Raw genomic sequence first — 24448 nt, 5'->3', positions numbered from 1 at the left:
TACACAAGCCAACCTGTACCTACCAAGTTTGGGCCCACTCTCTGGGTGACTGGCTTTAACAAACAGCCTCCCAGACTTTACCCCAAACGCTCAGAGTCTCATTTGGGGATGACCAGGTGGAATTATGCCAGGATGGAAGCACAGTTGGAGTCCTGCTGTGGCTAGTAAGGTTACCTGTGGCCACTGCAGTGTTCCTTCTGCTGCTGCCCCTGACCTTGCCTTGGGCATGTTAGAAGGTGGCCAGAGCTATTGCTATCATCAGAGAGGGAGTCTTCTCAACAGATGAGAAGCCATGATCCAGGAGGGAACAGAGGAATGCAGCAGAGGGAAAAATTTCTTATTTTCTCAGCTACAGTTAGTAGTATTCATGTTCATATTTTGGTGTGACCTTGGAAAACATTAGGTAGGCAGTTAACGTAAGGAGTTAAGGTCAGCATGCCCAAGTATAAATTTTGGCTCCAACAATACCACCAACCTCATAGAGTTGTTGTGGGGATTAAATGAAATTACATATGTAAAGCAGATAAAAATGTGCCTATAGCAGACCACCAGCCCATGGTAGCTATTGTTTTTGTTTCCACATCCAGAAGGGGCTTTAAAGGGCACCATTCCAGCCACCATGGGGGCCAGTGGACTAACTTAAACACTAATTTAGGAACAGAGGTGAATTCTTTCCAATCATAATAGGTTTATGACAAAGCAAGTCACATTAAAAGAAAGCACACATTATGGGAATAAATACAATGCCTGGTACACAGTAGGAAAATGAATTTCCTCAATTACCTCTAAATTTAGTTGAAATGTTTAGTACCATGTTTATATCAGCATTAAAATTTCTTGATTTTTTCTTTTTGAAAACAAACATTTTGAGTCAGCTAATATGTTGGGGGGGTGTATATTTTTATACTGATGTGGTGTACAACAGTCTTAATATTTTATTTTAATTCACAAATTAATTTTATTACATTTCAGCCTTTTAAAAATATTCTATACATTCTGAGGACTCTGACAGATTTTTATTTAAATTTCAATATATAAAAATACTAGAATAAATTGATATAAATTACCTATAGATATTTCGTCTTCCAGGGTAGCCTTCAAATTCATTGCTAGAATAAAACCTGAAAATATATTCAGAAGTTAGTAAATAAGTATTGATGACTAAATGGTGATAGAATTGTTAATACTAGTACTAATACAGTAAACAATATAGTCCAATGTTCATTTATGAAACAATTAATTGGCACTTATGTACACAAATCCCTGCTGTTCATACCTCTGAATTTTGTGTTCTTACTCTGACTTTATAAATTATAATTCATATATAAATATATTTATAGCTACATAAAATATTCTTATAAATATGTTTATAAATTATAGGAGAAAAATTATGTTGAGTACTCTTTTTTCTTATATGTATATTATACTCTGAGGCATTAGTTATGAGTCACACAAAATAAACTAGGATGTTTGATCAATATCACCCCTTTCATTTCCATAATTAACAGCCTACTGATTTTTTATGCTACACTATTTAATTTTGCCTATGATTCCAAACATCTTTAGAACTTAGTTTACAGAAGCACTGACAGTAGATAACTTTTCTATAAATCAGGAAACTCGTCCACCCAGGGATACCACACAAAGGGCCATGTGAATTTACCCAGGAGCAGAACAAGTCACAAGAGAACACACTTGTTACTTAAGTATCTGGGTCCCAGTTTTAACCTGTTTTACTATAGCCACGAAGTGGGAAATCCAATTTAGTGGCATAATTTTTCCTCCTCTGTGAGTTCATCTGAATATCACAAAGTAACTGACTTTTAATTTTTTATTTTTATTTTTAGGATGAGCTCTATTATTAGAGTGTTAAAAGTTTGGAATAACCTAGGTTTGGTTAATTTTTAATTATTTTTAATTTTTTTTAATTTTTAATTCTCAGAACTTTTTATTAACCCAGGTACTTGTATATCCTCACTGAAATAAAAACCTTGTTATCCCCAGTAAAAGGAAAAAGCAACAGAATACACCCTACTTCTAGTATTAATTTTACCTTTTAAACCAGCATCCTTCTAAATGCCTTTACTGACTTCACGGGACTCCAAACATCACTTATACTTGCCTTTCCCACATCACCTCAAACTACCTGTGAATAAACTATTCAGTAGCTTTTCCAAACAGCCTCCTGCAGTTTTCTTGCCATGTCAAAGTTTTCACAGTTGTCTTTATCTCTAACACTTAGAACAGAGTCTACTTTCTCTTTCTCCTTTTCCTTTTCCCTCACAGCCATTGACCCACCAGTGCTGTTCAGCCTCTCTCTTCACTGTCTGTCTACTCTTCCTTTCATTCATTTGACAGTAGTGTGCCAGGCACTATATGCCAAGTTCCAAAGATGCAAAAAAAAGGAGGCATAGTTTTCCCTTGGAGTCCAGGTTTCATGGCCACTTTTCTAGTTCAGTCCTCTGTCACCTCAGGCCTAGATTATGACCATACCTGGGTCTTCCTGCTTTCAGTTTTCCCCTACCTCCTAAACATATTATTTCTGAACTGTCCCATTTGTTTTTATCTTGTCACTCCTCTTACACGCGCGGTTTTAACGGCTGCCCCATGTAATGTCCAAACTCCTTTGCCGACAGTTCAAAGAATTCCATGGATTAGCAGTAGGTTTCTAAAGAGTTTTTATCCAGTGAGGTTGGACTAATGATCCTTCTCTTTTGCTCTTAGAACTCCAGCTAATGGCAGGCAGGTTACAAGAGAGTGCCCTGGATTTGGACTTTATTAAAAATAAGGGGAAGGAACTGCACATTCTTGATTAGAGATGTTTGCTCGTAAATGCTTATTTTAAGAAGATTTATTTAGACAGTACGCAGGATGGACTGAAAAGGAAAGACCTGGAAGGAAGAAGCCCCATGTTGAGGTTAATAATAAGAACCTTAGATTTAATGTGTTTTAGGTTTAAATCCTAGTTCTGCCACTATGTAGCCTTGGCCAAGTTAATTAAATTTCCAAGTATCAGTTTTCTCGTCTGTAAAACTGGGATCATCATTTCTACTTTACAGTACGTTGTACACAACAATCGCTCAATAAATAATAGCTGTTATAGATAATAATCTTAAACTTATATAACAGTGAATCACTACAGTAACATTTCTATATCAAGGGGCTGTCATCATGGACTTCTGAATCTTGCTTATTGCTTCAAGTGCTAGGGGGGAAATCTATCTTTAGAACCAGTTACTATTTTAAAATTTTTATACTTTTAATGTAATTATATACCAAGTGCCAGAAGAGAAATAACTACCTACTAAATCTTCTTTCCAAAAGGAAATCATGTTGACTAGTTATTAAAGAATATGCAATCTTAAAGAAACCACAGCTGTCTGAACTAAACTATAGAATAAGTAACAAAAATGCTCTTAACTGAAAGAAGTGGTGCTGTATCCTTTGTATGTCCATCAGTGCCAATTAAAACCTGAATGGTGCATCAAGCTTCATGCAATACTTACAGTGAATCCTGTGTTACTCTGAATATATTTATGGCCTCCCACTTGCCACTTGTAATTTGAATAGCATTTTCCTATAAAAAGACAAACATTATGTTGTGTGAAGCTGAGCGTTATTTGAGCAACCTCAAGTGAATGATCTTTGAGGAGATAAATCTTGGAAGGAACATACCACAGTGTCTTTGATATAGTGAATATGTTTGTAGCCATTCTTGTCGCTAAATATTTTGTAGTATGAAATGGCATCATAGCTGAAAACTGGTGTTGAAACAAAGAACTGAAAGAAATGAACAGAGGTTATGTTCAGAAGACAAACCAAACTATAGATTCTTTTAAAACCATGTGTAGTTATAATTATCGGGACCAGAATGCCTTTCTTCCCCTCCTTCCGTCACTCACACCTGAAATTCCATTCTTTCAGATGGACAGCTTTTCTGGTGCTTCTAACAAGCACTTACATATTCCAACTACTACTTAATTGCTACTACATACCCGTGGGTTTATATGTTTAGTTTGATTGAATTTCTATGTTCTGAGATTATGTGATTTGAAATTGAGTTAAACGAATCACAAATGAATGTTGATGTTTAACCAAGTCAATCCTCAAAATGTGGCTTTTGGCCAAAGTGACTCTTCTGAAGCTCTTTTAACTCTTGATTTGTCTGATGCCAAGCACCTAATGCTAATGCTACAATAAAGACATTTTAAAGATTAAAATATCATGACCTGCTAGCCACAGTTTTTAATGGCAAGAAGAGACTTCTGGACTTGAGAGAAAAATGTAACGCACGGCAAGCCAACAGGAGGATTACTCCTTGAACTCAGGGAGCAGAGCAGACCTCATTGCTCATCTCTGACCTCTTCCCAGGGCCTATGCTCTCCACCTGCTGGGAATTTCGGATGACCTAAGGAGTCCCTGCCACAGGTCTAGTGTGACCTGAACAGAGCAAGCCACACCTCAGCATCCTGAAAGGTACAGATAACCAAAGTCCTGCAAATGTCCTCACACCAAATTTTAGCTAGTAATTTCTCCCTTAAAAAAAGAGACTCATTTTACATCTGCTGGTTTCCTTTTTTTCCCGGTCATTGGGTTGGGGAAGGATGGTAATGTGATGAAAGTGTCCCATGAGGAAAGAGCTATTCCACATCACTCAGAGCAGAGCAGAGTAGATATTCCTACAAGTTATCCCAAAGCAGCTCTCTTAGCTGGAGTGCTTCCACATGACAGCAAACCAAGACTTTCAGATTCTTTAAAACTGCCCAAGCAACAAAAACCAAAAAAGACTACTGGTATCTTTCAGCTACAAATACCTATTTTGCTGATACCATCTTGCTGGGACCCACTTCTGAGCAAAAAGAAAGCAAAGGAAGTAGCTGTAGGCCTCTTTAATGATGGTCCTACCTGTGATTTGATACTTGATGCTTTTTGATAAAAGTCATGATTAGAATTTCATGATATTAAAATGCAACTTATTTGATGTGGTGTTGGTGGGGTCTAAATAGTGCTCCCCTAAATTCTTTTCAACCCAACCTCAGAAGATAACTGTTGTGGACTGAATGTTTGTGTGCCCCCAAAATTCATGTGTTGAAACCCAACCCCCCAAAAGGATGGTATTTGGTATTAGGAGGTGGGGCCCTTGGGAGGTAATTAGGATTAGATGAAGTCATAAGGTAGAGCCCTCACGAATGGGATTAGTGCACTTACAAGAGTCACCAGAGAGAGGGCTCTCTCCGCTCTGCTCTCCGCCATTGAGGATACAACAAGAAGTTGATGGTTTGCAACCCAGAAGAGAGCTCTCACCAGAACCTGACCATGCTGGCCTACTCATCTCAGACTTCCAGGCTCCAGAAATGTGAGAAATAATTTTCTGTTGTTTATAAGCCACTCAGTCTATGGTATGTTGTTATAGCTGCTCAAATGGCCTAAGACAATTCCCCTATCTGAAAATAGGGTCTTCACAGATGTAATCAAGGTAAGAACTGAGATGCAATCATAGTGGATTAGACTGGGCCCTATATCCAATGGCTGGTGTCCTCATAAGAAGAGATGTGGACTCAAAGAGACCCAGGGAAGAAGGCCATATGAAGATGGAAGCAGGGATTGGAGCTGGTGGAGCTCTAGCCAAGGAAGTCCAAGGATTGCCAGGGGCCAGCAGAAGCTGAAAGAGGTGAGGAAGGATTCTTCCCTGGAGACTTCAAAGTATGGCCCTGCTAACCCCTTGACTTTGGACTTCTAGCCTCCAGAATGATGAATTTTTGTTGTTTTAAGCCAAATTGGTGGTAATTTGTTACAGCAACTCTAGAGAACCAATATAGTGTCCTAAGTCTTATCTATTTGGCATAGAATTGATGTTTTTAACAAAATGTAAAATGGAATAATGAGAAACTGCTGTCTCCTTACGTGATTCCTTTATTAGTTTCATTAATAATAAGACCAGCCCTGGTAGGATTTTGTGTATTGATACTCAGTGAGATTGAGAGCCAAGAGGCCCTGGAATAGGAAATTCTGATTTGCAGTTTTGCTGATGGAATTTCACTAGCATAGGTCTGACAAATCACTCTTTCATCTTAGAATGAGGCTTTACCCTCTTAGCCAAATGATTACTTACTAGTAACCACTTTACAGTGTCTCCCTCTCCCCCCCCCCAAGATGAAAGACAAAAACTGGCTCCCCATTGTCTTAACCACTACAATGGAACTGGAGTCACAAAATATTATAAGGTGCCCTCGTAAAAAAAAATACTCTCTTTACATCTGCAGTTAGTTAGGGAACTCTAAAAAAAAGATTTAGTTCTAGATTAAAACTGAAAACTTCATTTTCATTGAAAATAAAAAATAAGAGGGCAGAGTGTTATGTTTTAAGATATTAGAATTGGGCAAACAGGAAGAATATTTTGCTAGGCAAAGACTGTTATCTTCTCCCCTTTTATTGCAGACATCCAAGACAGCTGCTTTAGATGAGCAGGTAACTTGGGTGAGGTAAAGAGAGTGTGAAATATTTCCGCCTTCACTTTGCCAGAGTGAGGTCCATAATGCATCCTGAGTTAAGTCCCTCTCGAGGCAGGTCACGCCTGAGCCCTAGATAAGCTCATGTCACTAGGTGGGCCTCAGTTTTAACAAGTCCTCTTCACAGGTCCCTTTATCATGCTTAGATGTGCTGGTAAATTCCTCACCTTTACGTGCAAAGCCACTTAAAATATTTTTCTTGGAAGGTAAGGTTATTTACCACCAGTTAATTTCTTGCCACAGTTGGTAAATAGCCTGAGGAACTACTAATCTAAGGCTTGTGCCTAAACTGAGTCCACATGCAGTTAAAAGCACAGACTTTCAAGCATCAAGTAGAACATCCATTTTTCTGAGCCAAAGGATTTTGCCAACCGCCTAAAGGAAGTGTGGTGTGTTGCTTAATTACTTTAAAATAATTTAAATGTGGCTTTGCAATCTAAGCATTATGTTTTCAGTGTTTCTTCTTCACATTTTAGTAATTAAATATTAGATTCTTTGATTAAATCTTCCTTTTTGCCTGTTCTCCACAGGGTAAAAAATATATACGTATTCAAAGTGAATTTGTTGCTGTTATTTTTCTAATCAAATACCAAAGAAGAAGTTATGGTACTTCCCCCAAATTAAGACACAATATCTCATGCAGGAGGAAAGGAAAGTGACAAGTAAAGTTCTTAAGAAACTACTTGCTAGTTCTGTGCCTGAAACTAACATGTTAACTACTTTTAGCAAGTCATTTAATCTCACATTTCTAATTCATAGGTGATCTCCAAAGGTCTTTTTCAATTTAAATCTCTTTGATAAATACTAAAGGAACAACTCCTCTAAAATTGCTCTTTAAATTTATATTAATATGACTAGCCTGTACACTTTATCCAAAACCCTCATAAATATTATTTGAACAAATGTCTGAAAGACAAACATTTCTAGGTTATTTCTGGGCACTTTTATTAAGCCACTGGTTTGATTATAGGTCAAAGGAAACTATGCAGCATATTACCACACATGAGTTATAACTAAATAAAGTCATGAGTTCAAAAGATGTGTCAGAACTTATAAAATCTAACTACTGACCTCTTGAAAGCAGTTGCCTTGGGGAAGTGTGAACTTACTCTTGAAAGCTATCACTTCAAAAAAAATTTGACAGTTCCTCTTCTGATATTCAGAAAGTTTACTGACTATTGGATACATTTGAAGAGATTGAGATTAGTACACAAGAAAAATAATTTTCCCAATAGAATTCTAAAGCTACAGATATTAAAATGATCTAGTGCAAAATCATATGTTGCAGATACACGTTTCACTTATTCACTAGATTTATGTTGGCATGGCTTTTGATTTAATGTAGAGACATCATCTTCCCTCAAAGGACACATATGTGCTTCCACTGAGGGTATTTAAAACAATATTCTAAAGCTTTAGAAGGCAATTCATTCATTCACTCATCCATTCATCCAGCTACTGTTTGCTGAGATTGCAAGGCTGGTGCTATACAAACTATAAAACTTGATAAGATACAATTGTTTTCCTCAAGATGCTTATACATAGGAGATTTCAAAAGATGCATTCTAAAATAGTTCAGTGTGTTTTGAATGGTGGCACTATTTTCAGAATAAATGTGTATGGATTCTTAGATCATGTCTTTGATAAGGTTGTTGGTATCGTTATCTATTTGTAAAATCACATCATTCATGTTACTTTATAGAAACTCTAGTTATACTATCTTCGTGGAGAACACAGCTAAAGGACATATTCAAGTGTTCTTTCTTCCCTCATTCTTTACAGGAAATCTCTATAATGGCAGTAAACTCATAAATTAATTTTTTCCCTTTCCTCAAGTTTTCAAATGCTGATCTAGGAATTATCTTTCTGGAAGGTGAGCTTCTGATTGACCAAGAATCCAAAAAAATTATAAAATCCTGTTCTTTCACTGACTGCTTCTCATGTTTCCTGTGTTATTTAGTACAGCGTTGAAGAGTGAATTAAAATAGGATTTTCAAGACTTCCCTGGTGGTCCAGTGGTTAAGACTCTGTGCTCTCAATGCAGGGGGCCCAGGTTGCATGCTGCAACTAAGAGCCCGCCTACTGCAGTGAAAAAGATCCCATGTGCCACAATTAAGTCCCAGTGCAGCCAAATAAATAAATAAATATTAAAAATAAAATAAAATAGGATTTTCCTTTTTTTCTGAATTACACACTTATCCTTGTTACCTTATTTTAGAATGTAATGTACATTTACTTATACAATTAATAAAGTAATAACTATTCTCTAGTTAATGAATAAAACGGAAGTATCTTTAACTGAAGACAGAAAGTAAATATATGTAAGCTAAAATTGCTGAATCCAGGAAAGTATACAGAAAAGAATTTTGAATATCTGAAGATTTTTACTTCACTTCACATCCCATCTTAATTTAAAGTTTTACAAGACATCATCTTAGAATTGATTTCTGAATTCTTTATCGTCCCTTGTCTTGGGTTAATGTGTTAAACTAGTTCTTAAGAATTTCTTTTTTCTTTGCATGTGTCCAAATTTCAGAAGCAGCAGCCTTTTTTTCCCACCCAAATGCTAGCTGAAATCAACCACATGTGTGTGGTAAATGGACCATCCACACAGCATTCACGTATTATCTGTCCTATTTTGTATTCTCCATATAGGATATAAGATACAATTGATATTTTCCTAAAACATGATTTATTTTTACACAAAAAATCCTTATAAATCACTGAATAAAACTATTCCAAAAAAATCCAGATATATGTGATCACAAACCATAACAAAACACACACTTCCCTATTTGATACCACTTTACTTAAAAACTAGAATGAATATGCATATATATGAAATACATCTAATCATTTTAATTTATATAAAATTTAATAAGCAGTAGGTTGTCTCTAAACCGAGGATACCCAATGTAATTATTTTCCTTGGATTCAAATGGCTAATAATTATTCAGATTATTTTAAGCAATTCGGGGATTGTATTCTCTTTTGAAAACTGATCTTTATTGTATTTTTAAAGAGGTAATATTAATTATGGATATCAGAGAGTTGATTGAAAAAGTTAAGTTTGGAACATGAGGTATATGATTTATTCTTAATAGAATTCTAAATATATATACATTAAAAATTGTCTGGGGCTTCCCTGGTGGCGCAGTGGTTGAGAGTCCGCCTGCCGATGCAAGGGACACGGGTTCGTGCCCCGGTCCGGGAAGATCCCACATGCCGCGGAGCGGCTGGGCCCGTGAGCCATGGCCGCTGAGCCTGCACGTCCGGAGCCTGTGCTCCGCAATGGGAGAGGCCGTAGCAGTGAGAGGCCCGCGTACCGCAAAAAAAAAAAAAAAAAAAAAAATTGTCTGGCACAAAATTACTGAAGGGATCACTACCTTTGTGTTTTTTACCTTGATATTTTTCTATAAAAGCAAGTAGTGCCAGTTTGGATACATTTCAAATAGTCCTTTGATAGCTGAGAATTTCATTAAAAGATAAGGAAAAGATAGCAATCATACTCCACCAGCCCATCCAGTTCTGCTTTCTTCTATATGTTCCTGGGTCTAAAAGAAAAAAAAGATCAAATAAAGCATAGTATTAGGAGGACAGTTTTCCCTAAATATAATCTGGACATTTGAACAAGTTAAGCTGCCTGGTCGGAGTATATTATTGCTAGTCAACTAACTTCACACTTGAGTTTAAGATGACTATATTCAAAATCTAATACAACACCACCATTGCGTACACAAGGATGATCTAAGGGCTGTATCTTATTGCAAACCATTCATAATTCTGGTTAAATTTTCCATAAGGCAGTGACTGGAATTATGACAATATCTATGGAGGCCTAGCACAAGCCAAACCCTTGGTGTCATGTAGGTAAAAAGGCATTTCACAGAGGAGTTTAGGTTAAATTTTTTCTTTTCTCAATCTTATGAAGCAGCTAGAAATCTTAAAATTTGCACTGAATCTTATTTTGGTATATATTTTAGCATAGTACAATCAATCATTTACTGAACAAATATTTAATAAGCCCTAAAAAATGAATAGACTTTTCTAGACAATTAGAGGATAAACATTCTAGATAGAATGAAAAGCATAGAGACAAGGCCAGCTTAGAAAACCACAGGTGGCTCAGTATGGCTGAATGGAGGGTGACTGTGGGAAAGAGAAGATGAGAAAATGTATAGGGATCAGCAAGATTGTAGAGAAAATTTTATTCCACCCTAGGAAATTTGGATTTCTCCTGTAGGTAAGTCCTTTGAAAGACTTCAGAATCACAATTTAAAAAATATAATTGGGAACATGATACAGAGAATGGATTAAGTGGGTAAGATAGAGGGAAGCACAAAGAGCCATTAGAAGGCTACTGCAATGTTGGAAAAAGGATGCTGAAGACTCAAATCTACGTGCGGTAGTGAGGGTGGAGCAGAGAAGATGTAGCCAGAGATACATAAAAGTTCAAATCCTCAGAATGAACTTGTAGGGCAAGTGGTAATTGAAAACCTCTAGTATTAGATAAAAATCACCTAGGAGAATAATAGAGTTGTGACAGAGACTGTAGGATAATTAGTAACCATTTCCTGTTTTTGCTAGGACTTCAGGTAGGCTACATTTTCCAGGCCCCCTTCCAGTTGGATGTGGTCATGTGGTAAGTTCTAACCCGGAATATGTGAGCGGAAGTGACCCGTGCTGTTTCTGCACTTAATCTGTAAGATCCTCTCACATGATCCTCCATTCTTTTTCCACCCCGCCCCCCCCCCCGCCCCGTGAATGTTGATGACCAGGTTTGAATAACCTTGACTATCCTTAGAAGCCACTAGATGAAGATAGCAGAAATGTTATCAACCTGTGTTCCTGAATGCCTCTGTTAAGCAGGGGACCCCATCCCATACCCTCACCATTCCCCACTTACCTGGACTCACTATTAGATGGTTACATGAATGTGCAAAAACTTCCTATTGTATTAACCCACTGAAATTTTGGAGGGGTTTTGTTGTTGTAATTGTTATAGCAGTTAGCCTATCTTGCAAATACATTAACTTGGAAAATAATAAGATTTCTAGAGAAGTCAGAAGAGGAAGAGCTGGAAAGGAAAAGAACAGTCAGTAAAGTAGAAAGAACCACGAGAGAGTACTGTCAAAAAAAGCAAGGGAATAATAAATTTTAAAAACACAGTTTGGATTTTCTCTTACAAGGATAGGCCAGTGTCTCAGAGAGAACAAGTTAAGACAAGACTTAATAAAGCAAAACTTTTTTGATTCATTATTTCTAGTTATTAAGATAAAATTAATTTTAATTCCCTTTTCAGAGAAGAAAGAATACTATGATGTCTCTCCCCCAAACTACAAATTTCTTAATAAATCTTATTAATATAGTTATATTAAGCAATTATTGTCAGTTTCCTTTGCCTCTTTGTTTTGGGTATGACTCCCAACATGAATAAAGTGTAGCCGTCACTTAACCTTAAATGTTATTTGTTTTCAAAACAAAACACACACACACACACATACACACACACACACACACACACACACACACACACACACCAGTCATGAGTATGGTTACTGGAAAATTCAACCCTGTTTTTCTTAAATCTGAAAATATGTTCCATGAACTTACCAGACTATTTTGAAACAGAGGTTGTTTTGAAATTCTAAGGTTATTCAAACCTGGTATTCTAAACTTAATCATTGATTTTGGCCATAAAACTAAAGCTTATATTCCAGGGAATTCCACATCTCATTGAATGAGCATCTTATATGTTCTGTCAGTTTGGATTAAGTTGTCTCAGATTTGATAAATTAGAATTTCAAATTCCAAAGCAATCACAGTTTTAAATGCCTAGTTTTAAGAGCTAAAAATTGTATCTAAATGACCAATCTTATAGTTTTAAACTAGTAAAATTAAAGCAATAATTCCTAGTATCTAGCTTCAATGAAAACATTAAAGTTATATTCACCCAAAGCTGACTAATCAGACTGATGGCTTTTAATTAACTAGAACAATCAAGTTTATTCTTTTTTTTTTTTTGCCTATGATACTGCATTAAAGCCAAAAAAATCTTTCTGCTTTGTATATCAAACTATAAATAAGATAAAAATCAGCTCTAACATATTCCATCAAAATTAGTCAAGCTTCTTATAGACACAGTAGTGATTTAAAAATATTTTTAGCCTGAGTAATGTTGACTATTATAGTCCTGATATACTTCCAAACAGATTCATATGACTTTTTTCTTGCAAAACATAATGTCCTAATTTCTAGATGGAATTTAGTGTTTTACTTTGATTGCTTTGTGCTTTTTTTCTTACTTTATAAAATAGGTTTATTCTATATTTGGTTTAATGAAACATTTCTTCATAATTAGATGTCTCATGAAATGTACCCATAAAATTTCCTATTTAAAGAAAACATTTTGTGTTTCTTAGTCTCTAATATGAGTACTTATGAACAGACTTATTTTGAAGATTTTTCTATTGGTGAAGTAGTTTTCTGACTCATTAATTCAACAGATTATGTTTGGATTTGAGCAATAAAAACAATTAAAACTCAACAATAAATCCGTGCCTAGTTTTTAAGTTTTTTCTCCCTAAAATTAGCACAGTATTGAGCACTCTTCTAAGATAACAGGATAGCAAGATAATTTGATCTGTTTCATGTCATTCTTAGTTATCTACGTTTGATTTTCAAATGGGAGTATTTGGCTTTCCTTTGATAATATTTGTTTACTCTGGAGTTTTTATTTTTCAGTTTTGACATTGAATAGAACATGTTACCATTTGCTAATTCTTTTGAATAGAACACATCTATTTCCTTAATGGACCCATCTTATCTTTTCATCTTCATTATTTTGCTTTTTTTGACTGCCAATCTTATAATCTTAAAAGGATGGATTTCCATCCTAATGGAAATTTCCATCCTACTGATTTTCCCAGTATTACATTGTTTCATTTAGTCTTTTTCTCTATTCAGTTTCAATGCTAAAATCTTTCAAGAAAGCAAAAGGTATCTTATTTATTTAATAAAAATAATGAAACTTTGAATAGAGAGGTTTTTTTGCAATTGAGAGTTGAGTGCAGTAATTCTGCTTTATAATATAAAATGTTAGCTATAAATAAGTCACCACTCTTGTACTTTCATCTTCAGAAACACACCTCTATGGTTTTAATACAACTTACCTTTGGACAGCTCCATGTCTTCCAGTCTTCCCTGAAATCACATATAGATAAGACTGAAACATTCTGGATTCTTTTCAGCCACTGCAAACATATTCGCTCATCAGTAACCCATGTAAGCCAACTGAAATAATAATCACTGCAAACAAATCAAAACAGACAGTCACAACCATAAACCAAGATCACATTCAAATAATTTCTTAATTTGTGCTTTCTAAAGGATGTATTTTATCATCTGAAATATTTATTCCATAGATAAGGAAGGCAAAACATTCCTTTCTCTGCAGAGAAAGTTTAAATATACCTGCTGACTTTTAAAGAATATCTATAAGAGAGTTCATTCATCTAATAGAATGAGTTTACACTTGAGTTTTCTCCCAGTTGGGATTTTTATATCTCAGGAAAAAATTTAAGACGGAAGGCCAAAGCTACTGGTCAATCTAGAGGAGAAAAAGCATTAAACTGGCTATTTTCCCGTAGCTAAACTCAAATTTTCGCTTCTTAACTAGTTGAAAGAGAGCTAAGTGGGTAAAAGATAGGCAGGCTTGTGTTGGAAGCCGAGTTTTAGCTGTGACCATGGTCAGGGGTTGAAATTCAGGTTAATAAAATGGAGATGATGTATGCAAAGTAACTCAAACAATGCTTGGCACAAAGTGGATGTCAATGAAAGGCAGCAATGGTTACTTGGCTCTGAGGGTGAACTTGTAGTTAAGAGAACAGCAATATAAATGAACCACAGAAAGTTGGACATTAATATAAAAGGAATCACAGAGCTAGAAGGGGTCTCTGGCTCAGATTCTGGCTTTATCTCCTACTAGTTATACTACCTTAGGCTAATTACTTAACATACCCAAGGCTCTGTTTCTATATAAAATGGGAATAATAATAGTACCAGTTTTAAAGCTTTCTGTAAAAATCTACTGAGAACGCTTAAAGTGCTTACAGACTATGCTCACTACATAGTGAGTGCTCAAAAAATGTTAGCTATTACTATTGTATTGTTAGTATTTTACAGATGCTTAAACAAGCCTCATGACTCCATACATGATGCTCTTCCTATCATTCTGCTTGCCTCCTAAGGAGAATGACACATAAAAAACCAGATGTATTCAGTCAAGTTTTCATCAACTAGATTAGGGTGGGGAATAATGGATAATTTAAAAAAGCCATTTTTGATTATCAGAGAGGGGATTCATCTTGGCAAAGCCCAGCAGAGGTCTCTGATGAGGTTTTTTTTCCTATTAGTGATCAATCAACTGGCCCCGGTGGGATAGGGTGTGGGAAGGGGTAAGGAGGGCCACCAGGCAGGGCTTGCGGACCCCTCCCCTTTACCCACTTCAACCTGAATGACCAGGACTAATCAGACAAGATGTACATAGGGCACCATGCTGGGGAAGTGAGAATGCTTCTGTCCCTGTCTGCCTGCAGTTAATTCCAAAACAGATAATTCTACAACCAGACCGTTTCAAATAGACTGCATCCTAGTGAAAAACGCTAATATTTGGAGAGAGTTGGCGTATCTTCTCCTGTTTGCCATACACATGTGATAAGCATGATCTACAAACCCTGGGAGAAAGTAGGTCAGACTTGGAAGAAGCCAGGATGAGGATATATATGAATTTTACTATCTCTCTGTTTGTCTCTAGCTTACACTCACACATCCAGAAGTAGCACTTAGACTGAGCACCATGGTCATCTTTACATGTGTGAAAAGGGCTAATATTTTCAAATCAATTTAAGAAAATTATTTGTGAATTTCGATTTTGCTATATATTTAGCTGGGCATGCTAATTTTATTTATTTATTTATTTTTGCTGTAGCATATACATCATAAACTCATTAGAAAAGAAATGTAAACCTTGATGAAGAAATTTCAGTGTTAAATTCAGTTTGAAAAGTGGGAAGCAACAGAGATGACTATACCTTGAGGCTATCATTGCTGGAACTGGCGCTTCTCTGGGACCTACATGCTCAGGGTAAGTGGCATCAACAATAAAGATCCGAACAATGGGATTCTTAGCTCCAGCCTGTGAAGAAAATGGAGATATATAAGCTCATAAAATTCTAATTATCACCAACTTTTTAAAGACAGTTTAGGAATTTAGGCATATTTTTATAAGCTAACTATGTTAGGTATATTATTGTTGAAAACATTCTAATTATAACATGACCACGAATTTCACTGCAGTACAATTACAAATCTTGTGCAACCAGAGTGAAAACACATATTCTAAGTGATTAATGAGGGAGCCTTGATTCATAGGGAAAAATATTTGGGCTATAAAAATGCAGTTCCGTAAGTGATATTCTCTTTTCTGACTTTTAAGACAGATATTTCCCATTATAATTGTTATTAGGATAATTAATCATAATAATATTTCTTCACGTGCCAAGGGGAGTGCCGAGGGGGATTGATTTGGGGAAGAGAGGGTAAAGAATAGATAATGAAAGATACCTTTTTCTTTTACCCTGTAATTTGGTCTAGGACAATTATCAGACAGTCTACTAGCTGGTTACATTATTACTGCTATCAATACTCCCAAATTAGGAAAATTCCACCTCAAAATAAAGTGTCATGGGATTTACGCTGTTCTTGCTTTGTGCTTTACGTGCTAGTATATGCCCTAGATTTACATGACAGTATAGTTCATGCCCAGACATCTTCTTAGAGTTCTGTTACTTTACCACAGAAAAGAGAATCTTATAATTGTCAAACAATTTAAATCCACAAAATTTAGATATATAGCCATAAATGGCTCCATGCTATTTGGCTTTATCTAAGAAATTGTCCAGGCTCTCCTCACACCTTCCTGTTTCACTCTGAGGTTTAGGTGGGACTTTCTGCTTCTTTCAAGTTGTCTCACTTCTCAGTTCAATGTCAGATGTTTCAGCAACTTCAGCCTTCAAAGAAACATGAGAATTTGGGTCCTGACTTCTCTGTCCATGTGAGTTTCTCCTCAGTTCTAGATTTCTTCATCTCTTTCTGCACCCTACCACCTTCTAAAGACCCAAGTCCTTTTACATCTTTTGGGTTCCAAGTATCATACCTCTCACTTCCAAACATCTTAGCTTTCAGACTTTATATACAACCCTGAGGGGTCTCTTACCTAAACACTCATCTCCTACCCATTGCCTTTTCTCAAAAGACTTTTAACATAAATTTTAGACTATCTGGAATTTCTATTTCTCTCGCTATGGTCACTTTGAATTGCTTTGGAATCCACTTGTGTGTATGCATATCCATCCCGTCTTTGTCACATATAGGGACCCATTGGCTCCATCTATGACAGTGTTCCCCTTGGCAAGGGAAAACAATCACGACTTAAGAACAAAGAGCTAAATCCTAAAATCACTTCCACTCCTTGTGCAAGAGGAGAATTTATGATTTGATTCCCTTTCAGATTTCTTGTCTAAATTAAATTAGGATACGACGTTTCTCCACCGTGACCTGGCCATTCTTCTTTTGCATACAGGTTGACTGTCTTGAGACATGGGACTGCATGTGAAGTATGTAAGCTAAGGATTCTAGAATGTTTATACGAGAAACTGAGGGCTTACACCATGTCTAATTCCCTCAAAGAAGAGCCTAGGCTTATAAACTTAACCTACCATGTATGTCCAGAAAAGACCATAACTCAGGCTTACTTCGACCTGACAGGAGCACCACATTCAACATTTTAATTTCCCATTCTACTTTGAATTTACATGAGAATTCAAGAGGGAATTGCAAAACAGAACTTTACCCGAATTTGGAGCATGAAATATGAAAAAAATTAAAATTAAGTTAAGCTTGTTTTTCCTCCATGATCTAGACCATATGTTTTTCAAAGACTCTGCAATGGTTTTTGCAAAGACTACTTCATCCAGCCCAACCAGATGTCCAAAGCAACAGATGTCCACATAAATAATAGAGCACAGTACAATGTTTGCCTTACAATGCACCAGGATAAGAAGCTCTCCAAACTTGTTGATCCCACCTCTATTCATGGTATTGGTTGCTCATTTTGACACCAGGGAAATGGAAGCATCTGCTAAAAGTATTCCACATACCTTTGGGTATGGAATATTTATTGTTCTAGGATATTGTTCATCACCATAATAGGAATAGGCAATAACTGGTATCTCTGTATCATTAAATTCTGCATATGCCAAAAATTTTCCATTAGGAGACCACCAGAGAGCATATTTTGTAGCAAGCATTTCCTCTGAAAAATAAATACTACCATATTAATTACTATGACAGTGTACTGTTAAAATCATCATAAATACTTCAAAGTACATTGTATATAGCCATTTATTAACTGAAATAATATATTTAATGTGGATATGACATATGCCATGCTTTGGTTATCAAAAGATAAATGATCTAGGTTTAGAGGAATAGTTTAACTTAATACCCCATATCAAACATCAATTAGTCTTCTGGGGAATTGACATTAATCAGAAATGTAATTTTTAAAATAAATAGTAAACATTTCAACAATAATTAATTTTCCCTTTGGGGGCCGCTTCTGATTTTTACAGTCATCTAAATTAGCCAAAACAAGGAGAACTGTACTTATACTACAGAGTGACATTAACTTGAAAGTTGACTTTCTCTCCTGGGAATATTTTTTAAAAAACAGTTAATTCAGTTATATACATTTTTAATAAAGGCAAGGACTAGAAGACCTTTTAAAGTCCAGTTAATTCCTAGATACTACATGACCCAGAAAGAGGACAAAATTCATGAGAGCACCAAGAGCCGAGAATATTTTCCTGCAAAATAATACAGACAGTTGTCTAGTTTTGGAAAAAAGGTTTATTTTGCAAGAAAAAAAAAACCCGAGAAAATGTACTAATACAGCATCTAAGGACCATATACTTCTTGGAATATAAATTATTGCTACCACTTTATAATGCTCATGAAAATAAATTCTGCAAGTCAGATAACAAGATTTTGTTCTTTCAGAATTTGCACGTCCTGTTCATAACCTGATAACAGCTTTCAGAAATGCCACCATTCATCTCAGTAACATACCACTCATCTAAACGTTACTAAACGTGTGCGATTATTTTCAATTAAAAGCCTAACGGCAGCAGTAAAAAAAGAATACACGTACCTTCATAAACCCAGTCTGGGATTCCATTAAATATTTTATTTTCTTTTCCATTATATGTTATTTGAAAAGGTGGGTCTTCTGGTCTTTGTTTCAGATAGATATTGTTTTGATAGACATATGCCTAGAAGTGGTGGTAAGTTAGTTAACAAGGAGAAATTTCATAAGAAATACAATAAAGCCTGCATGTTTGTGTTAATCGTTCACCTAATACTTTTAAAAAGAGTGATAATCCAGATGCAAAAAGGCTCACAACTAAGATATCATTTTAATAGGTCAAGAAACCCCAACCAACTTATACTAACATTATGATTTTTAACATAACATAAAAATTATGATTTTAAAGTCTATATATTAAATAGAGATTAAAGTCTGCTATTATATTCATTGCCTTTATTACCTAAATAAATAATTGTGTATATTGACAGAAAGTCAAATAAATCTCTGAATATTAATAGCTAGCCAGATCTAATCTTTATTTAGAGTCCTTAAATAAGAGCTTGGACAAAATTTCATGTTGTCTGAAGCTAGTCTGGGAAACTTGTGAAAACCATATTTTTCCTGAGCTTTCTGGCACAACGCATTCTGGCTGAGTATAAGGATAAAGTTTTTGACTGCGATATTTAAAGAAGTCTATCCATGAGCTTGAGATTTTACGGAATTCTCAGATGGGTTTCAATTTATCAAAACTCTTCCCGTTTTTAACCACTTAAAATAGTCATAAATGTATTTTTTTTTCTTTCAGGCATGGAAATTTAACAAAGGCCAAAATCAAATGGCTCCTCTTTTATTTGAATGATTAAACACTTCTATAATTTAAACATTTACTAATTTACTCCCAACAGGCGACCAGCATAAATATTGAATTGGACGAGGAAGCTCATTTCTTCTTATAAACTCTCTAGAAGAAAAGAAAGAAAATAAATAAATAAACTTTGCTGTTCAATGCAAATAACAGGTATAAAAAGAAAAAAATAAACAAACAATAAACATAAAGCATCATCGTTTCTGCTTCTTCAAACCTAATGGAAAAAATGTGACAACATGGGACAGAGGACATGGGGTAGTAGTTGGAATTCTTCACTAGTTACTTACAGGTCGTTTAACTTCTGACCTTTTATATTGAGGTGAGTGGATTAAAGGGTTATAGACTGAGAAAGTGGGAATACCTCCAGAAATTACCTAATGGAACCCCCCTCATCTTATAGAAAATAAACTTGAGGTTAGAGAAATGATATGACTTTTTAAACATCATATCACTAGCTCTTGGAAGACCCCTCATTAAACTCAAGACTTTTAACCCTCAGGACTGTAAAATGTGTACACACCAGGCTGAGATGGTTGCTGAAGCCTTCCAGCTCTGAAATTCTATAATTGTGCTGAAGTTTAATATGTACTCTTCCACATTTTCATTCACAACCGCCATCTCTGTGAATGCATATGCATTTCAAATTTTTGAAAATAAGATGCCATTTGACAATCTCCCCAGGGATCTGACTTGAAATCAGAAAAGGAAAGGAACATCTGATCTCAAGCTAAACTGAAAAAACAGATCATATACTGGGCAGTATGCCTTAAGCTTGAAAGTCCTCCACTCCACCCATGGGAAAATTTCAAATACATTATTGACCAAAAATCTCACTTTGATGCTTAGAGTCGCCCTGCAAATACTCAATTGACTGACTTGCACTGTGGAGTTTCTACAGTTCTTCAGCAAGAATGTGTTCAGAGTTTTATAAGTGTTAAAGACTTGTAGGATGCTGTGCTTAAGTTTTGACTATTATCTTCTTGAAGACTGTATGAATAGTTTCATCAAGAATGCTTTTGTGGAGATGCAAAACAAGACCTGCCTCCAAAGTATAATGTGAAGAGCTTGAAGGAAGACTCCTTGTCTGCCCCCTCCAAAAAAAATCTCTCCAACCTGGACCTAAACATATGCTTGATATTTCTACTTTTCCCATTCTTTTAAATTTTGGACACCTGTGAAGATGTGCAGCACACGTCACCTTGATTTAACTTATTAGGTCATGAAGTATGAGGCCTAGCGACCAATGAGGGAACATGGCACTAGACAGATCAGCTTTGACTGGAGAAAGAGTGATGTCCCCGGAGGAAGGAGACTATTGGTGCTGCAGTGGGAATCCTGATTGCTGGAGGGCAGTTTATGAGCACCAGGCCCCTGGGAAGTCTGGAACAGATCAACATATGAGGGCACAGGCAAAAGAACGTCCCAGAAGAGAAGACATTCATCCCTCGTTTACAATTCTCTCTCAAACCAGTGTCCATGTTACCTTTGACATTGTAACACTGCCTTAGGTTTCCATATACCATGGAATCACCTATGCAAGCATGCAGACAGCACCAAGCTGAAAATCTCAGTGCATAGTTTCTTCATGGCAGGCGGGTCACCACAGCTGCCATTGTCTGTGTTTTACAGTATGAGAGAAAGTGGAGGAGCGTGCTTTACAAAGGCTGTCATCTCCTCCGTCATCCTTCCCTTGCTTGAAATCAGAACTATCTTCATTTTCTCTATGGTAGATTTTTTTATAAACCTTTTGGAGGCACATAGAAGACTTGGAATGAGTGATATTCCATCTTGCCTTGAATCTCAACAAATTTGTCATTCTTCACTCCTTAAATTATGGTATATTTACCTGACAAAAAACCAATCTGGCAAATTAGATGGTTGTGCAAGAAAAAAACAAACAAAATAGTGGTTTGATTAAATTCACTGCACAAAAGCTAAATATTTAAAATGATTCTAGGCCATAAAGCTTATACAAACCATGATTGAAATATTAGTGTTGTCATCTTCTTTTGGAGTGCTGTTTAATTTGGTGAACCTCAACATAGGTAGGACGTGGAGAATTTCAAAATGATTAAAAGAAAAACAAGGAAATTCTACTGAAAGAGTAAGGTTTCCACTTCACTAGTCTAAAGGTTTCTTGAGAATAGGGTTGGTGCCTCAAGCTCATTTGTGTCTCCCCACATATGCTTTTCACATAGTAAGTGCTCAATAAACACTTCTTGAATTTGGTAACAATGTGGATACAGAGAAAAAGACTCAGAGTGCATTAGATGGATTTAGAGTCTACGTTACATTGCAGTTCCTATTTCTTGATTTGACAGTTTAAGAAGATCAGAGTTATTCTTTTCTGGACATTTAAAAGAAGTAGAAACATAAAGTTCAAAAAAATTTTTGTGTTCTTACTAGACAAAAGGGGAAATAGACCATAAGATTTTTCAGTGCCTCTTCAAGCCATACAATTATTTTCACTTTTATATAACAGCAAATAGGATATCACATTAAGATGAGTAATTTAACCAATTCATTGTCCATACTTAGAAAGATTTTTCTAAAGTGCAAATCTGATCATGTCATTTCCCATCTAAAACTGTTCAGTGATTCCCTATTGTCATCAGAATGAGATCCAAACTGTTCTTAATGGTTTCCTCATTATTATTTGGTCCATGATTTCTGGCCTCAACTCCTTCCTAAACTTACACCACCTCCTACTAGTAAGCATGCCCTCCTCCAATTTCAACTCAACTGACCTACTTTTGAGTTTCCCCAACACTCCGTGCTTTCATTTCCTTTTGGGCCTTTACATGTTGTTCTTTCTGCCAGGAATTCTCTCCCTCAGTCCTTTGCCTACCTACTCATTCATTTAATTTTTTTTCTTTTAAGCTGTAAATATTTCAAATAATTAAACATAAAGATAAAAAAATAATATAATAGATGACAATTTAACATCTAAATTTAAAAGATATTAACATTTTACATTTTAAAAAACAATTCGTTTAAAATCAATTAAATTTAAATTTAATGCTGCATCTCCCTCCCTTCTGCTTCCTTCCAGTGAAGGAGCCCCCTCTCCCCAACATTTTGTATCATTCCCATGCATTTTTGGTACTTTTATAAATATGTGTACTTTTATAAATTATATATTTATAATTTGGTGTTCAAAAGTAGGAAAAGTAAAACTATAGAGTATATAAAAATGTAAGATATTAGTCAAATAAAAAGAGGTGAATATTCCAAAGGAGTATTTCTTTGAATTTCTTAAGTTGTATAGGTATACATATATTGTAAAGAAGTAAGAAATTAAGACCAGAAACAAGGGAACGCAGTCTTAATCTCAAATCAGAGTCTGGAGTGAAAAAGTCTCTATATGAGACTTAAGTAGTGTTAATAAAAAGACATGAAGTTTTACCCATTTGTAAGGTGGTAGATGTGATACGTTGCTGTGTAAGAGTATCTCCAAAGCTGTCAGGAAGAAGAGGCAAAGACAAATCATGATTCTTAAAAAGCTCAGGGCAATAACGTATAATCATAGGTCACTCAATTCAAGGTTCAGAATTATAAAAGGACTATTTTCACAAAGCACTAGGAAAGACATGTTTCAATTCTAAATGAGTCTCATTTAAAGAGTTTTACTGTGGACTTTTGTGCTGTTCATCCAAATTCCAGAACTAATCTCAGCAGTGATTCAACCCTCACTCCATAAAAAGCATATCCAAAGACATTTCTTAATATAAAAAGCATTTCTCTGACACACTCTACCCTACAAAATGTTCCCCTTATGCTTTACCTTGATTGAAGTAAAACCACTATAATTTTCAAGTCCCATAAAGATTACCCTGCACCTGGGTAATTATTATGATAATAACCCTTTAAAATTGGGTGAAGAGAAGTTATTCAACATATAGTTTTGTTGCAAAATGCTTGCTTTTCTTTGAGCATAGTTTTTTAAAATAGTAGAGACTGAAAAAATAAATAAGAGATATATAGCATATAATTCCTCCAGAAAAAAAGACTGCTCGGTTCTCATTAAGTTTATTTGTGCTGTGGTTAGGGAATAAAGCAAGTATTATTCTGGATTTTGTTTCCTAAAGGGCTTTCAAACTTTTGGCAAGGAAGCTCCAGTGGATTGAAACATATCTTTCTGAAGATTGCAGGTGACCAAGACCTGGTCCACTGGAAAATAATCAGCTGTCTGAACAATGCGGGAGGGGCAAGCTTGACTTTTCATTCTGTGTATTAAGGGAGTTTTGCATCTCAAGTAGAATATGAAAAATGGCAGTTAAAACAAAAGGTTCTTGATCTAAGAGTAACTATTAGAAGTTGAATTTGATAGTAAATTCTTCTTTCCTTTTACCAGCATAAGTAGAAAAAATAAGGTGATTATCTTCCATCCACAACTTCATTCAGGAGGGGGAACTTAAGTAAGGCCTAATAGTCCAGCTATGTGGGATTCTCCTACACTAGGCTTTCGAAGACACAGATTTAAACCCCTGGTCTACCAGGGTTAATTTATATATATATATACTGACTGTGGAGAAAAGGGAACCATTTTGCACTGTTGGTGGGCATGTAAATTGAAACAGCCACTATGGAGAACAGTATGGGGGTTCCTTAAAAAGCAAGTGAATTAAATAAGGTATATCTTGATTTTTCCATTTTCAATAATAATAAATATCAACAAGGTTAAAATATGTGAGAATTGACTAATGATTCATGATACCAAATAACTTTTTTCTGATGAATATCAGTGCCCCCAAAATAAGTTTTTCCCTTAAGATGAAAGTAGTTTCTACTACTTGATGATAACCAGACAAGAATGCCAAATTCTGAATGATTTGTATATGTTTCTGTTATGCTTTGGGGGCT

General features: G+C 35.6%; 1 protein-coding gene across 6 annotated transcripts in view; it reads right to left on the bottom strand.

Moving 5' to 3' along the window:
- FAP (fibroblast activation protein alpha) overlaps positions 1 to 24448 on the bottom strand; it is a 72252-nt gene that overhangs the window by 28274 nt on the left and 19530 nt on the right. For all 6 annotated transcript variants that reach the window (XM_027129815.1, XM_027129773.1, XM_027129791.1 and 3 more), the window contains 10 exons: positions 22992 to 23044; positions 19606 to 19678; positions 18781 to 18901; positions 17729 to 17883; positions 15602 to 15705; positions 13682 to 13817; positions 10019 to 10063; positions 3676 to 3780; positions 3507 to 3577; positions 1068 to 1121 (listed from right to left, as the gene is read on the bottom strand). In XM_027129815.1, coding sequence (XP_026985616.1) covers positions 1068 to 1121; positions 3507 to 3577; positions 3676 to 3780; positions 10019 to 10063; positions 13682 to 13817; positions 15602 to 15705; positions 17729 to 17883; positions 18781 to 18901; positions 19606 to 19678; positions 22992 to 23044 — 917 coding nt within the window. The remainder of the gene's footprint in view (positions 1 to 1067; positions 1122 to 3506; positions 3578 to 3675; positions 3781 to 10018; positions 10064 to 13681; positions 13818 to 15601; positions 15706 to 17728; positions 17884 to 18780; positions 18902 to 19605; positions 19679 to 22991; positions 23045 to 24448) is intronic.

Source organism: Aethalodelphis obliquidens, unplaced genomic scaffold, assembly GCF_003676395.1.
Source record: "Aethalodelphis obliquidens isolate GAN/ISIS:26980383/991018 unplaced genomic scaffold, ASM367639v1 scaffold2, whole genome shotgun sequence".
In the NCBI taxonomy this organism is placed as follows: Eukaryota; Metazoa; Chordata; class Mammalia; order Artiodactyla; family Delphinidae; genus Aethalodelphis; species Aethalodelphis obliquidens.
Note: the sequence above shows the minus strand (reverse complement) of the source record. Positions and strands in the feature narration are given on the sequence as shown.